We start from the raw sequence: 16,839 nt of genomic DNA on the forward strand, positions 1-16,839 counted from the left end.
AGACAAGGAAGCTCTCTGTGACAGCACATGCCCAGCTCAGAGGGAACCATTCTCATGGTTTGTTTGTTCATTCGTTCATTTATTGACTTAACACTTAACTGGGAGTTTATTTATTTATGTGCTCATTCACTGAGAACCAGCCGAACCCAGCCAGCCCCCAATGAACATTCCTTTAGCTTCTCCTGTGTGCCTGGCCCTGCACCCAGCCCTGGGGACACAAGCGATAAAACATGGGGCTGGTGTGCTGCAGAGGGGGCTGGACCATGCATGGGCTGGCATGGCCAATGCTGGTCCAGACATGCTACTGGACACTGCAAGGGCTCTGCCACACGTGTGTCTTTCCAGGCATGAGTCCAGCCTCTGTGACTCTGGCCAGTGCCCTGCAGGTCCGGGGCGAAGCTCTGTCTGAAGAGGAGATCTGGTCCCTCTTGTCCCTGGCTGCTGAGAGGCTCCTGGAAGACCTCCGTGGTGGTAAGAGTGTGTGACTGGGGCAGCTGAGTCACCGGGAGCTGAATGTGAAGCTTCCCAAACAAACACATTTCTGGGTGCTGCTTATTGATCTGTCATCCGTCTGAGGTATTAGAATGAGTAGGCAAAGGACACCCGCCCATGGAGCTGCTCTGGGAGGGCAGCTCTGTCTCTTGGACCCATGGCATGCCGCAGAGTTGGAAGAGAGTTCTTTTGCCGTGGTATTGCAACTTTTCTGGGCATGGTGTCTAGGGAGAGAGCAGCTGCAGCTCTGTGGGCCTCTCCCAACACCTGGGCAGTCTGGGCAGAATCAGAGACAGGAGGCAGGGGGCAGCTATCGGGATGGCTGGCACCCCCAAAATGGTCCCCTGCAAGATGCTGCAACAGCTAGTGTCCCATCAGGGGACAGAACCCACACACTCAGTGGTCTAAACAGGGGAGGTTAATATAAAGATTTATTTAACTCCGATAGAAAAGTAACTGTCAGATATAAGAAAACTCGACATGGCCCCCTAGGATTGAGGGTAGTACCCAGTGAGGGACAAAATTTGAAGGGAAGCCCCCTCCCCAGGTTGGGGTTCAGATCGGCTGGAGGAGCTGTGCTTGTAGCCCACGATGATGGCAAAGTTCTCTGCTTTGCCTGGACATAGCCGTCTGCAGTCACCGGACAAGCTAGGCACAGGCACTTGCCTACAGGTGACCCTCTGGGTGGGGGCGGGAGCAGGTGAGCCACAGCCCCGGGACCTAGTGCCGGCAGGAGGCCTGGAGCCCGCCGAGTCTGTGTAGACCGGGTCGCGAGAAGATGGTCACTTGACAAGGTCGGCCCGAGGGGTGGCCCAGGGATGTGCGTAGGAGCAGAGTGTCACTCTTACGCACAAACCGGTGACCGCTCCCCCACGCCCCTCGAAACAGCAGGAGAGCCCGCCTCCCGCAATGTCTTTCCAGCGCCCTCTACTGAGAAAACTGCACATCGCGCTCGCCGTAAAAGATGCTTAAGGGAGGGAGCAGGTCTTGAAAGACGGATTTGGAGATTCGAGGCATTAAATTCATAACTGGAACAAACACTGACTGCCCACACTCAGATGTCAGCTCCGAAGTCACACGTGCTTGGGGGCTGCCAGCCAGCCGTGGAGGCTCCCCATGCGGGAGATGACACATGCGCAGTCAGGGTGAGGGTCCCCGCGTGGGGAGATGAAGGGAGGCTGTGCACCTGTCCCTTCAGCTGCATCTTCTTCCTGAGTCTTCACTCCCTCTTCCTCGCCCTGGAGGTTCTGATAAACAGGTATAGTACATCCAGAAGACCAGCTACCTTGGTCCCTGAATTGGCTCCAGAGAGCTCAGACTTGTGCTAATTTCCAGGTGGATCTGATCTCTCTTTACCTTTTACCTTGAGACTCTTGGGCCACCTGTGAATTTGGATGCAGCTGCTAGTTTCCCAGCTACCGCTGCAGCCACCTTTCATGACACATGCTCCTATGCCTGCATACGTCAGGGTTGAATTCCTTCCATTACATGTTTACCCGGGTCTTGCTCACAGTTCATCCTAGAGGGGGGTTTGCAAGGCGCCTGCCGGGCACAGTCCCACAGATGGTCCTCCAGATGGCAGCCCTATCTCTACACCCGCGTCGCTGCCTTGGTTTCAGATTCCTCGGACTATGTGGTCTGCCCCTGGTCAGTCTTGCTTTCTGCGACTGGAAGTCTCTCCTTCCAAGACCATGTTTCTCATATAGAGGCGGCTCCTTTCAAGGCCCCTGAACTGCTACAGGGACAGAATGATGACGAGCAGCCTGATGCATCTCAGGTAAGGCACGTGGTGTCTCTGCAGCACCCCTGGGCCTGTCCTCTGGGAAACACCTGGTCCTAGGTCATCCCCAGCTCCCAGCTCAGCCCCGAGGAACACTGAAGCAGAATGGAGTTAAAGAATTTTATTCCCAGGCTTTCTTGCCAGTAATTTATTAGCTCTTAGATGAGGACAAGTCAACTTCTCTGAGCTCCAAGATCTATGTCTGTAAAGTGGGGTTAATATGACCTAATAAATCAGCTTATTAGAAATACTCAAAAAGAAGTTTGGAAAAGTTGTAGATAAATGGTTCAGCAGCATGTAGCAAAACGGTAAAAAGAGCCCAACAAGTCCTCAACTGGAATGTATCCCAAGGCATGAGTAAAGATTGATTTGGCTGCAGTGATGTTATTGCTGTATTGTTGACATTAGTGACAAACTGGAAACAAGCTAAATCTCCAGTGAGAGTGGACATGAAACAAGACAGCATTAAAATTAAGCTGTAGAAACTTAATGACCTGAAAAGAAATTAAATATATACATGTACAACGTGATCCTAGTTGGGTACACATACACGTGCGCACGCACATACACATGCCCAGAGTTCTAAAAATATGTCTCGAGTGATTATTTCTGGATGGCAACATCAGTGGTGATTTTTGTTTTTCCATGGATGTGTTTTGCTTCTGAATAGCAAAACGTTCTAGTTAAACATGATCTTCAATTTTAAAAAGAAGCATTTCTAAGGAAAGAATGGTGTCAGGCAGGCACACAGTGCTGGGCAGGGCATAGTGTGTGTTTAATCACTGAGTTCTGTTCCTTTCCCTTTCATGGGAAAAGGGCAAATCTGGAATTTCCGCTCCTCTCAGGAGGCATCCTGGAATGGGAGCTGCTTTTCCTTTGGGCTTGGAGAATAGGACCTTAGTGGCTTCCAGGTTTGTCTAGTTTGGGCCCATGTCTGACTGGTTTGTCTCCAAATCAGATCACCATGGCAAAAACATGAGAGTCACCTTTGCAGTGGCCTGGGCTCTGTCACCCCACTGGCAGTTGCCCCAGCACTCCAGGCCCCTGAACCCTTTCCTACACTGCCAGATTCCAGGGGTGAATCCCTGGACTCCTGTGTTGGACACAGACTTGAGTGCCTCTCAGATTGTCCCTATTTGGGTCTCTTGGGTAATGCTCCACCCACACCAAGTTGCCTCTACACTCTGAACTCAGCTAAGATGACACATCCTGAGCTGTGCGATCTGACTTTCTGAGCAAACACTAGAGGGGCCTGCTGATGAAACCTGAAAGTGCAGGGGAGCTAGTTTCCTATGGAGTGAAACTCCACCAATGGGAAGTGGGAGATGGGAGGGGAAGGAGAAGATAAATTCTCCCTTCTTCCTTTCTTCATGAACTGCTTTTAGGAAAGTCTTGCTAGCCTTCCAGGGAAGTTCTGAGTGCCAAGGCTTAGTCTGCTGTGCTTCCTGCTGTGCTTTGTCGCTTGTTACAAGGAAGTGGCCAGCATAGTGACCCCACACATCACATCTGTCCTTGCCTCCCTCCCCCTTTTCTCCTCACCCTCATTGCCCTGGGCTTACTCCTCCTGAATTAAATGTCACACTGAATCCTTGCTTCAGGCTCTGCTTTCTCCAGGACCTAAGCTAAGACAGATCTTGAGTGCTCCTGCGGTCCTTCCCCATCCTTCCCAACACTCACTGGTGAGGGACAGACATCACCCTCCTGACTGCAGCTTGGCCTCTGCTGAGTGTCTTCTGAAGATATAGTCACTCCTTTGCTCAGAGCATCCTGGAGCTGAGCCAAGCTGGAGAAGAACATCCTTCTCTCTCTGCACATGTTCCTCCATGGAGAGGAGGGAGGGTTCTCAGAGTTCCAAGGCTCAAGGAATAGGCTGAGCTAAAAACTAGGGAAGTGTGTTGCTGAGAATCTGAGCCAGGAAGGAAAGGGTGAGTTTGAGCTGGGAGAGGGTCAGTGTGGGCAGGGACTGAGTCCTTAATGGACCAAACAGCAATTTTTGTTGGTGGTTTAATTCCTTAGGCATGGCATATGGGAGTGTGGCTTAAGGAGAAGAAACCACTGGCCTTCAGCCTTATTTGTTAGGCCAGGATGCAAGGTTACCTGGCCATTCTCTCTCTTACAGCATCCCTACCACACAGTTCTATTAACTGCTGTTCTCCTCCATTCATCAGGGTCTCCTGTCTTCATCCAGTTTGGCTTGGGTCCTGTGGGAGGTGGGGTAGACAATCAGGAAAGTAGTCTCAAGGGAGGATGTGCTCAGAATCCTCCCACAGCCCTGGGCCCTTTCTGAGGTTAAGAGGATGTACTCTGACCCCTCTCCTCAGGGCAACATTCAGCTCTACCCAGCACACTGAGATGTTTCCCCCACTGCTTGGAGTGTTAGTTCTAGGTGCAGGTGGAAGGTGTGGGCAGGTCTCTAACTACAAGGCACTCATGCCACCATCATCCCATCCCGGGATCATGGCAGACATTACCAATCTATCATGATGTTCTTTCACACTGAGCCAGGAGTTGCCTTCAGAATCCTTCTCACCACCCTTCTCTAAGGCAGCAACTACCAGTGGGCTGTATTTGGGATTTGGGATGAGGCCTGTTGTCATTGCAGCCTTAGGCCCTGCGCTGGGACACTTTAAGATAGAGCCCTTGGAATCCAGGTGAGTTCCCAGGTGTGGACGGTGCCTCTGGCAGTGCTCAGGCAGCCATTCTCAGGGTCAGTTCTCTGGAAATGAGGGTGCAGCTGGTGAACTTCCCTGCAGGTGTCTAACCTTTTATCAGAGGAGTGGTTAGCTGGTTTAGGTGTACAGTTTCGGACCAAGAAGAGGACTAATTGGCACATGTGAATTGGACACATGCCCTTGACCTAAAAATGTAAAAACCAAAACAAAACCCACTTGCACTAAACTCAGTAGATTGCTCAAGTAACGATACTTTTTTACATATCATGCTTTGTGAATTCAACGTCTCCCTTTCAAAGTCCCAGAAATCATTTCATGAAGAGAAAAATCTTAAGGGAAATGCACCTTGTCAGTTATAATAGAAGCCTAATAATAATAGTAATGATAATAATAATAATAATAATAAACATTTATTGAGGATTTAGTATGATCCAGAGGTGACAAAGCCAAGTGGCTCAAGGCAGGGCCTCTGGTGCCTGGGATCAAGTTTAGGCTTTAGGTCTTATTTGGGAAAATTCCCTAACTTGTCTTTGCTTTAGTTTCCTCCTCTGTGAAATGGGGACAATTAAATACATACTTCACAGGATGGTGGTGAGGACTAAATAAATTAATATAAGTAAAAGACTTAGAGAAAGGCTTAGTCTGTTATAAGTGCTCTCTGACTAATAATAATAAAAACAATAATGAATATTATTATTACCGTGTCCAGGTCCTCTTTACTCAATCCTCAGAAGTTTTTAGGCAGAATATTCACTTTAAAGATGACGAAACTGAAGCTCAGGGAAGTCAGATAATGCTCTTCTGTTATACCATGTTGCTTTCTGACAACATATGATGCTTTTTAATCAGGCTGAACCATAGTGTGTCATGTAGAGACAGTTTTGGCTACAAGAAACAGAAAGCCTAAAATACAGCTGCTGGAACCATACATATAGTTATTTATGTAACAGGAAGTTAAGAGATTGGTCAGAAGCTTGGTAAATGTCATCAAGGATCTAGGCTGTATATTTCCAATCTATCCTCCTTAGCTGTTGACTTTTTGTCTTTATGCTTATTGCCTCATGGTCGTAAGATGGCTGCCATGATTCCATGTATCACATCAGTGTTCAAGACAGAAACAGGGGAGAAAGGATGGGACCAGCCACATGTGTTCCTGTTGACAGTAAAGAACAAACTTTTTCAGAAGCCCCCTAACAGACTTACTTCACATCTTTCACAAAAATTGAGCGTCATGGTCACTGAGACTTTCAGCCTCTAGAGTAGGATGCAGCAAAGTTTAAGGGAGTTGCAGATGGTTGTTCGGCTAGCCAGCCAACAGTGTCTGCCACATGTGGAAATGAATTGTATCTTGTTTACAGGACCATGGAATAACAGAGGTGACAAATCTAATCATGTGCTTTTTCTCTTGGGCAGATGCACGTCTATTCTTTGGGAATGACCCTCTACTGGTCAGCAGGGTTTCACATTCCACCAAATCAGGTCTGTGAACAAGATATTCAAAGCCTTGCCAGGTCATGTCTTTGGATTTATTTAGTTTTTCCCCAGGGCAGGGACCACATCTGTTGAGCTATGTGCCACCACTCTGCACTCCTAGGTTCTAGGAAGGATTACCAGTTGATTAAAGAGCTGCTCCTGCTGCGTACAGAAAGAACCTCAGAATCCTACTCAACTTGGCACTCCAGGCAGACACAATTTGGGATTGGCAAGCACGATAAGAACTTATTTGCCACTCCAGTCCAGAGGAAGTAGGAAGCTAGAGAATTTTATAGATACTGAAGATACCAATTTATAAAAAAGGCTTTAAAGCAGCCCTTCCTGAAGTGAGATGCTTCCATGAAAAAGGGTTCTGTGCTCAATTGATTTGGAAAAATGTCCCTACGATGTCTTCTTCTTGAAGATTTGTCAGAGTAGTTTATTAAAGACTCTGAGAAGGCTTAAAGCACAGAAACTTTTAAATTTTATCATAGCATTTTACAAAATTTTTGACTACAGGATGCGTATGTGTGTGTTTGTGTGTATGGGTAAATTTTCATCTGACACTAAGAATTCCGTAGAAACCAGTGTAACAAGAACATACACTGGAGAACTCTGTCCAGCCTGTTTGCCTTATTTCTTTCCTCCCTCCCCCCTTTTCCTTCCTTCCTAACCTCCTTCCTTCCTTCCTTCCATCTCACCCTTGCCCTCTCCAATTAAACATCCCAGTGTTTCCGGCTCCTTCTGAAAAGGGACCTGCCCATGTCCCTCTCCTGTGGAATCTTTCACAGCTCCCCACTCCCCACGGGGTTGCATTCCACTTCTCAGCAGAGCATACCTGGAGCCCAGAATTGGTTCCTACCTGTGACCCTGGTTCCTCTCTGATACTCTGCCATAATCAGGGATGGCTTAGTGGGCGTGTGGTCTGTGTAATAGCACAGGGCCCTGCACTTAAAAGGGCTCCCCACTTGATTCAGTGCTCTGCATTAAAGTTCTTAACAATTTTGACCAAGGGGCCCTGCGTTGTCCTTTTGCCCTGGGCCTGGTCCTGCCCATAGCCTCCTTCCTTCTAGACACATGCCAACATTCGCCCACACTGCTCCCTCTGTCTGCGGCTCACTCCCCAGCCTTTCTCCTGGCCAGCCCCAGTGTGCTTTTTGAGATTTAGTTCAAATTCTTTCCCCAGCTCCCTCCTCCCTCCCCAGACTGGGTTAGGCCCCTTCCTCTGTGTTATGACCATGCCTTATGTTTCTGAGACCAAAGCCCTTATCACCCTGTACTGTCCTTGTCTCTTTAAGTGGCCATCTTCCTCATTAGACTTTACACCTCTTGAAGGCTGGGACTGTCTCCCACCTTATACTGCAAGTAGCCACGCAGTCCCGGCACATAAGAGGTCCTCGGATGTGCTATATGAGTGTGGGACTCAGTAGCCTGGATACACATGAAGATAGGCATTCACAACTCATGCTCCGTGGCAGGAAATGGTAGTGCAGTCTTCATCTGGAAAGTAACTTACAGTATGGGTGAGGGTGAGAAAACACCTGAGAGTGAGTATGAATTTGAGACCTTCCCTATATAAAGGATGGTCATTCAAATACGTGAGGGAAGTGTTTAATAAGATAACTATTTTTTCTTTTGCTTGATGTGTACATGTGACATAAAGTTCAATCAATGATTATTGACCTTACACTGACCACTGGAGATTCCAAAGTGAAAAAGCCACAGTCCCTGTGGTCCTGGAGCTCACACTCTAGCGGAAAGGCACAGTGAGAGCCACCTAAATAATTAGAGAAAATGTCAAGCTGGCCAGGTGAATGTGAGTTAAAGGCTGACCTGGTTTGATCTGGGTGCTTGGCATAGGCAGAAATCCGTTTTGTCAAGCACCTATTTTTCGTAGGCATTTCAAGGATGTGTCTGGGCTCCCCGCGCCCCGAAGGACGTTGCAGATTAGAAAGCAGCAAACTACACACAGCTGATGCAGAGATAATTGCTCCGCATTTTGTGGCCTCAGTGATATAGCCGTTTAGCCTCCCTAAACTCCCCAGAAGGAGTGAGCATCTACCTAGTTAATGAGAACATCCGTTCTTAGTTGTCTCCATGGCACACCTGACAAGGCACTGGCCTCAGGGGCTGCGGCTCTGGAGGCTTCTCACGTGGCTGCCCCACTCTCCAGCCCCTGCAGCTCTGCGAGCCCCTGCACTCCATTCTGCTGACCATGTGCGAAGACCAGCCTGGCAGGCGGCTACCGCTGCAGTCCATCCTGGAAGCTTGTCGGATTCATTGGGAAGAAGTGGCTGTCCACCCAGCCTCTGCCAGTCTCCACGTCAGACAGCTGGTCGGCTTGGTTCTGGGCACCATCTCCGAGGTCAGTGTAGATCTGCGCTTTCCAAGCCAGGGGCCACTCGCTAGCCACGTGTGGCTGTTGAAGTTCAAATGAGCTAAGTCATAGTTCATTGAAAGGAAATAAAACATTCAGTTCCTCAGTCACACCGACCACACTTAAGTGCTCAGTAGCCCCTTGTAGCTGGCGAGGACCATAGTGGACAGGACAGATCTAGAACATTCCTGTTACTGCAGTTCTATCGGGCAGTGCTGGTGAAGACCTTTGAGTGAAACTAGATTTCTAATGTGGCTAAGACCCTTGAGATCTTTGAAAGAGCCTCTTTTCATAAAAACAGTCGTGTTTATGACCCATGAGTTAGCTTATCAAAATTCAGCTCTAGGCCTTGCACGAGAAGCCTTCCCTGACTTTGCCTACATCGTCCCTGGCCGCTCCCTCCCCTCTGCCATCTTGTACCTGCAGAGGGTCCCCTTGCTGTGCTTGTCACACGGTGCTGCTTGCTGCCCTGTGCACTCGCCAGGGCCTAGCAAGGGGTCTGGCACATAGTGAGCATTTGACTTAGGCTGGGTTTCCCTGAAGCAAAGCCAGAGGTGGGCATTCTTGTGCAGGTTAGTTATTGGGGAAGTACTCCCAGGAGAGGGAGCAATGGAAGGATGGGGGACAAGCCGAGTAAGGAGGTGGTCTCAGGAGGAGACAGCCTCAACCTGATCCCACAGGGAGCTCCAGAGCAGGAATTGCACCAGCCTTGGTCCCCCTTGAGGCCAGGACAGAGCTGGGACTCGGGTGAGGCAAGTGAGGTGTTCGCTGGGCAGCACTGCGCTTGTCCAGGGGCGTGTTGGAGAATTGAGACAGGGGCCATGCGAATGGAGAGGAGGGGATGGCTGTGGAGGTGCTGCCCACAGTCAATCAGAAAAGGCCTCTCCCAGGAATTCCCTAGCGGTCCAGTGGTTAGGACTCTGTGCTTCCACTGCAGGGGGCACAGGTTCGATCTCTAGGCGGGGAACTAAGATCCGGAAAGCTGTGCGGGTGGCCAAAAAAAAAAGAAAAAGAAAAAGAGGGAAAAAAAAAATAAAAGAAAATGCCTCTCCCATCCTGTCCTCCTTCTTGGACCCCTTCTCTCTTGGCGTGTAAACATGTCACTCCCGTTCATTGAGCCAGAGGATTTGGTGGGGACGTAGGAGGTCCATGTATTCGAAGGACGCTAGAGCCTACCATCCATTGATATGTCATTGTCCCCTGATGAACATTGTGATGATCTGCAGCATTGCCATCGGGAAATCATAAAGTGATTTCAGTCAGGGACCTGTGAAGTGATTTCCACTGCTTATTCGACCCTCACTGGGGCACTGAACTCAGTAAGCTACAGGGGTGCGTTAAGCACACAGTGAGATTGTGGGAGAGAGACAAGCAAGCAAACTTGCTGTAACATGGTGGAATAGAGGCAGATGTGAGTAAAGTGACTAGGGGAGGTGATGAGAGGACATTCCTATCTGCAGATATGGAGAGGGCAGAGGTGGAGAGGGTTAGAAGTAGAGAGGATGTAGCTCTGGGCCTTGGAAGCACAGGAGAGATCATCAGGTAGACCCTGGCCCGTGGAGGGGGCGTGTGAGCGAAGGCACAGATGTGCATGAGTATGCAGGTGTTGGGGGGTGGGGGTGAGTGAACCACCTCTAGGCTGTGTGGCTGGTACACACAGACCTCGCTCTGGTTGCTACGTGCTCACTGTTGGGCTCCCACTGTGCAGGACAGACCCTTCCACACTGACTCAAACCGATAGCCAGGTTGTATGCGTCTGTGTAAATGTCCCCTCTCGACCTTGGGATGCGGATGTGTGATACACTTGACCTTCAGGTGGAGAGGAGGGCTGTGGAGGAAAGCTCGTCCGGGCAGCAGGACAGAAGCTACCTGCTCAGGAACAGGCTGCAGCAGGCCAGCTGTGAGAGCCGGGCAGCGAGGGCCCCGGGGTGTCTGCATCCCTGCAGAGGTGGGTATGGTGCCCTGAGCATTCCCTGGGTGGGCTGATGGTACCCACTCTGTTGTTTCCTGGCCCCTGTGGGCCTGATGTCCATGCTGTGGAGGCAGAGAAAGCCCGTGCAAACCCCACTCTTCCAGGAAGCCCCTGAAGAGAAGGGGCTGAGCTTAGGACTCGCCTGTGTCCTGAGGAAAACTTCATTTGGAGATGTAATTTAGCAGAGTTATTTATGTCCAACGTAAACTTTTTTTAAAATTGATAAAAACAAATTTAAACAAATGACATGAAAAAACTTTCCCTTTAATTGATTTCTAGGTGGAGTGAAAGAAAAAGCAATTTGTGAAAGAGTGTTTTTGTTGTTGCTCTAGGTGTGTTAGAAGAATGGCCTTTAGAGTAATCTTCAAATCTTCCACCATTCTCTGCTTTTCAATTTGAGATTTAAAAAAAAATTAATTTACTATTTGTTGTCCATAAAATAAGGTTCTCTTTGTTGTTAGACTTCATCTTTCCTCCTAAAAACTCCCCCAACCCTCTGTAACTGTTATTTCCATTTCCATTTTTCACATGAGGAAAGAGACTCAGAAAGGTCAAGTAACTTTGTCAAGGGCACACAGCTAGTAAGTCATGATGCTGATATACACACCCTAGGTTGCTTAATTCAAGAAAGCCATGCTCTTTGCCTCTGCTCATGCCCTCCACCATGCTCTTTGGTTAGTTTCAGAGAGAAGCACAGAGACTCAGAGCTCCCTGGAGCCCAGACTGAGTGCCTCAGCACACAGTTGCTGCAGCCTCTCTGTGAACAGGTAAGCAGCAAGGTGTACGGGGCTGTGAACTTGGTGTGGGACGTTGGTGTGGGACCTGCTGTACCCTGCTTCTTTCTTCTGATTATTGAGAAGTCTGTTGCTTTTCCAGAAAAAGCTGACCCTATCGCATTGGCAGGTGAAAGAGCCACATTTAAGCAGATATGAAGCCAAGGTGATGAGGGGCCTGATGGCAGCTATGGTGTCAGGGCATTCTGTCTCCTCTGGGAACCAAGTTCAGACTCAGTTATGGAACAACATGCTTCTGTTGTTGTTGTGATTATCTATGTCACATGAGGCTGTGTAACAAACAGCCACAAAACACAGTGACTAAAAACAATGATTTATTTAGCTTTTGATTCTGTGAGTTAGGAATTTAGGCTGTGCTCAGCTGGGAGGTTCTTCTGGACTCTGCAGGGTACTCTTGTGCATCTGTGATCAGCTGCACCTCAGCTGGGCAGCTTCACTTCTGGGGGATGGCTGGCTGTTGTCTAGGCAAGCCCTGGCTCTTCACCACAGGCTAGCTAGCCTGGGATTGTCCTCATGACGATGGCAGAGTTGAGGTCAAGAGAGGGAAGGAGGGAAGGAGAAAAGAGAGGAAGGAGGGAGGGAGAGAGAGAGAGAGATATCTCCACAGAACCTCCAGAACTAGCCCTAGCCCTCACTCCTTCCACCTCATTCAATTGGCCAAAGAAAGCTAGAGGTCAGCCCAAATTCAAGGAGTGGGGAACAGACTCTACCTGCTGATGGGAGGGGGGTCAAAGTCCCACGGTTAAGGGCATGGATCAGGGAGAAGAATTGTGGCTATTTTCAAAATCAGTCTAACAAACCTGCTTGAAACCCATATGGGCCCATATCTTCCTGGACCTGGAACATTATGCATTTTGAAACTTTATTTATATACATCTTGATTCGTTGTCCCTCCACGGATCAGCCAAGGGCTGTAGCCAGCTTGATGTCAAATACACAGCTGGGGAACTTGGCAGGAGGCTGCAGAGTTCACCTCAAAATGCTTTTTCCTCTATTTAATACTCTATTTGTGGGACTTCCCTGGTGGCACAGTGGTTAAGAATCTGCCTGCCAATTCAGGGGACACGGGTTTGAGCCCTGGTCCTGGAAGATCCCACATGCTGTGGAGCAACTAAGCCCACGTGCCACAACTACTGAAGCCCAGGTGCCTAGAGCCCATGATCCGCAACAAGAGAAGCCACCGTGACGAGAAGCCCGTGCACCGCAACAAAGAGTAGCCCCTGCTCGCCGCAACTAGAGAAAGCCCATGTGCAGCAACGAAGACCCAATGCAGCCAAAAATAAATAAACAAAACAAAACTCTATTTGCTATTTTCCCAATGAAAATCGCTTTTTTTTTTTTCTTTCTGATTCCATAAACAATGTGTGTTTATCGTTGAAACATTTTGAACAATAGATAGAATTCTAGGCAGGAAAGTCAGAACCCTCTGCAGCCCCATCGTCCTGTGTTCAGGACCTGGGGTCGTGGGCCCGGTCTGTCCTGAGCTCAGTGAGCAGAGGCAGGGTCAAAGTGGGGTGAGGAAGAGATGAACTGCACCCTTGTACCTCAAAACAACCCCCGTGGCTCTGCAGCCTAACTTCTCTGGGCCTCAGCCTCCTCATTGACAAAGCGGATATAACTCGTGGGGCGAAGGGGCAGTAGTGGGTACACATGTGTGTGTGGGCTTTTGCTAGATGGAAGCTGTTTCCACTGTTAACTGTTGCTCCTTCTCTGACCGCTGGCCAGCGTTCTTCCAGCTGAAGTTCCCCCAGATCTTCAGGAAGGCCGACGGCTCAGCTCTGGTTCTGCTCTCCCAGAAAACTCACGGCTAGCAACTTCTTCTGGAAAGGGTTTCCTGCAAAGAAAGGGAAAGGTGAGCAGAGAGGACCAAAGGGCACTCCCAAGAGAGGTGTGAGCAAGGAGCCGTGTGTGACTGACACAGCAGCTGAAAATGGGCAGGGTCCTGCCAGGGGTCGGGGGGTGCAGCTTCCCTGGGCTGAGACTTACAGAGAACTGGACTAAAATCATCCTGAACTTTGAAATTCAGGGCAATAGGTGTTATTGAGTGGCCTTGCTGTAGACTCTGTGTAGGACAGAAGGTTGAAGATGCCAGGTCCCAGCATTCAGGAAGTTCACAGCCGTTGGCGTAGATGGTGGCAGAACAGGGGAGGTGGTAAGAGAGCTGACAAGGCTGAATATACTTGGAAAGGGCCTTCTGAACAGGTGACATGTGGGAGCAAAGGAATGGGTGGGACAGTCAGGGAGAGAGATTCTCCAGGTTGGTTGGCACATAGGGCAGTAGGGGTTGGACGAGTGTGGGGAGTCGGGGCTCATGAGTAGCCAGGCCAGCCTGCTCCAGCCTGGGAGTCCATGACGACAGGAGGGATCATGTTGGGTGACCCCTGCTCGTGGTTCCAGGGACCCCTGACTCCTGGCAGGCAGGCTGGTCTCTGCTGAGGGGCCGGCTTGCTACACCTGTGCTGCAGGGTGAGATCAGGGATGGTCGCAGGGTAACACCTTCTGCCAGAAACAGCTCTGGCACCAGCGGTCAGAGCCACTTCCGGTGTTTAGATAAAAAGCATCCCTTCCTCGATGCATGATACTGACATCAGCTGAAAAACTGTTTTAATACCCACACAAGCCCACAGTGACCATGGGGATCAGTGCCCCTGGATCTGTGACGAGCCCCTCCCAAGCAGGCTGTTCACTGAGGAGGCTGTCCCTGCCAGGCCTTCTGTCCGAGCATCAGGAGCCATTTGGGAACGTCAGACCCAGATGCCCCCAGAAGGCCTTGTCTGCCTGTCTGTCTGTTGCAGAGAGATTTGCTTAATGTGCTCAACTAATTAGGGATAAGCTGAGCTCGGGGCAGCCTCAGGACATCCTCTCCTCTGTGGCCCTGGTGCCATGCTCCCCTCCAGCCCCTGCTGCCCTCCAAGGCCACTCTCAGGTCCTCATGAGCTTGGAGGGGGAGGGACGGACCGGCATCAGGGAGGCCTTGTTCATCTTCTTTGGCTTTTCTTCATAACCACTCACTAAAGGTGCTTCTGAGGGACACCCTGGCTGGATGTTTGGCCTCTTGAGACAGAAGTCCTGCCAGGTACCCATGGGGGACACATTAGAAGGCCCACCCAATCCTGTCACTCACTGCTGTTAGATTTGGGTGAGTTTCTTAACCTCTTGGAGCCTCAACTTCCTGCCAAATGGGTTGAGAATGTGCACCCCATAGAGTGCATATTCTCAGCCCATTTTACATGGCTGGGTCTAAATAATGGTGGCATTAAAGCACTTCCTGCGTCACAAGTGTGCTACAAACATGAAGTATTGTGAAACTGAGAATAGCTCTTCATGCACACTACTGATTCAACATCCAGAGCTGGAAAAACGTTTCATCGGATCTAAATCTAAAGGTATTTTCGCTTTTGAAAAATCTTATTGCATATAATATATATTTATTTTGAGACATATAAAAGACTATGTGATCATGCATGAATTATGACGCTGAGAATGAAGTGGACACCTAACTGAAGAGTTAGAACATTGCCAAAACCACACCCTCTTGTAAGACATCTGCTCTGAGATGCCCAGCCTAGCTAGGTCCTCAGCACAGTTGAGCTCCATTTCATTGAAACCTGCTTGCTGCTGGCTCTGGGCAAGGGAGTGCTGCTAGTGGGCAGGGGGAAGTGAGGCCATGGGAAAAGCCCAGTTCTGGAGCTGGGGGTCCAGCTCCGTGGAACTTGACTTTGATTTCTCTCCTCTACTGTGAGTGACTCTGCGTGTTTCTTCAGTTCTCCAGGCCGGAGTTCGTCCTGCTGGCTGGAGAGGCCCCGGTGATCTTGTATCTGCCTGGAACAATTGTGGTAACTGCTGGGTTAGACTGGGTAGGGCTGGAGGTTGGCGAGGGAAGTGACCAGCTGGGCAGGCCATAAGGCTGACTGAGCTCTGAGGGGCTCACTCTCTCCTCCAGGCACCTGCCAGCCCTCGCCAAGTCACACTCCTACTTCATGTCCTTTCTTCAGCATCCTCTTCCCCTTTAAGAGGAACCCTCTGTGACTTCTGACAAAGTCCTGATTGTCCTTCCAGACGAGCTCTGCCTTCTTCTTCCCATTCAGTCAGGAAATATTCTTGAAGCAGCTAGTAGGTACCAGGCACTACTCCAGACCCTAGATCTCCGATATGAACAAAGCAGAGTCCTTTTCACATGGAGCTTGCTTTCTAGCATTTATGCATTTGTCTGTTTTCTGGGGAGGAAAAGCCAGTTTCCCTTCCCTTGGCTCTGCTGCCCCAGCTCAGGCGGACCTGGACTGGGGGTGAGTGACAGGCTTGTCCCTCCTTGGGCCCAAGGAAAGAGCTGTGGTGCTGTCGGCCCAGAGTGGGTACAGCCAGTGCCATGCCCTGCTCTGAGATGCCTGACTGGGACCCTTCCTGAACCAGCCCGCTGGGGAGGAGGGGAGGGATGGTGGAATATATAAGCCGGGGGCTGCCCTGGGTGGAAGGTGGCAGAGGTTGCAGGGTAGGGAATGGGAGGCAGAGACTGGACGGGGCCTGGGGCACCAGGGAACAGAGGAGTTGGCAGCCAGACCCCATTACCAGAGGTGGGGAGGCAGGATCACTGTGAACCCAAGCTCCTTGTGCGTGCTCCAATGGGACATCACTTAGAAAACACACATTCAAGGATACAATTATTACAAATTTCAAGAGGGCAACTGCAGAGCATTAAACAAGCACCGGGTGCTTCAGAGCACCTTCCATACCCTCCCCACCCCAGCATGCGCACATATGGTAAACAACCGCCCCAGGGGACACAGGTGTGCAGGTCGGGCAGGAACCAGGGTGGCTTAGAGTGTGCCATGTGGTCAGCCCTGCCTGGGATCATGGGAGAGCTCTCCCTCCCACAGGGTCCTCAGACCGGCACTGGCCCCTGGGGTGTGGGGCTGCCCCTGGGTGTAGGAAGGTCATGGTGTGGTGGCAGGCATGGTCTCAATGGCACTAAAGCCAGCTGTAGTGTCCATCCATGACTGTCTTTTAATGAGGACATTCTGAGGAGGTCTGGGCCAGGCCTCAGTCTAGGCTTTGGGGCACAGGGGATACTCAGCCCCCGTCCTTAGGGAGGCTGGGCCCCTGAGCAGAAAGCCTCAGGGGAGCAGAGAAGAGAGAGGGTGGCTTGACCCTCCAGGCCACAGACAAGAGGTCTTGAGCCTGATCTGGGAAACACATAGGAATTTGCCCTGTGGGGATGGAGGGGAAGAGCATTCCAGGCAGCGGGCAGTATGTGCAGAGACTCAGGCAGACAAGATTTTGTG

General features: G+C 50.2%; 1 protein-coding gene across 1 annotated transcript in view; it reads left to right on the forward strand.

The window, feature by feature from the left end:
* Window positions 1-347: 347 nt before the first annotated feature.
* The window catches only part of LOC132350438 (FERM and PDZ domain-containing protein 2-like), a 61,484-nt gene continuing 44,992 nt past the window's right edge, over window positions 348-16,839 (forward strand). The window contains exons 1-8 of the mRNA XM_059899627.1: window positions 348-471; window positions 2,112-2,269; window positions 6,358-6,379; window positions 8,628-8,782; window positions 10,610-10,742; window positions 11,446-11,533; window positions 13,286-13,412; window positions 15,325-15,396. Coding sequence (XP_059755610.1) covers window positions 348-471; window positions 2,112-2,269; window positions 6,358-6,379; window positions 8,628-8,782; window positions 10,610-10,742; window positions 11,446-11,533; window positions 13,286-13,412; window positions 15,325-15,396 — 879 coding nt within the window. The remainder of the gene's footprint in view (window positions 472-2,111; window positions 2,270-6,357; window positions 6,380-8,627; window positions 8,783-10,609; window positions 10,743-11,445; window positions 11,534-13,285; window positions 13,413-15,324; window positions 15,397-16,839) is intronic.

The sequence above is a fragment of the Balaenoptera ricei genome, chromosome 16, assembly GCF_028023285.1.
Source record: "Balaenoptera ricei isolate mBalRic1 chromosome 16, mBalRic1.hap2, whole genome shotgun sequence".
In the NCBI taxonomy this organism is placed as follows: Eukaryota; Metazoa; Chordata; class Mammalia; order Artiodactyla; family Balaenopteridae; genus Balaenoptera; species Balaenoptera ricei.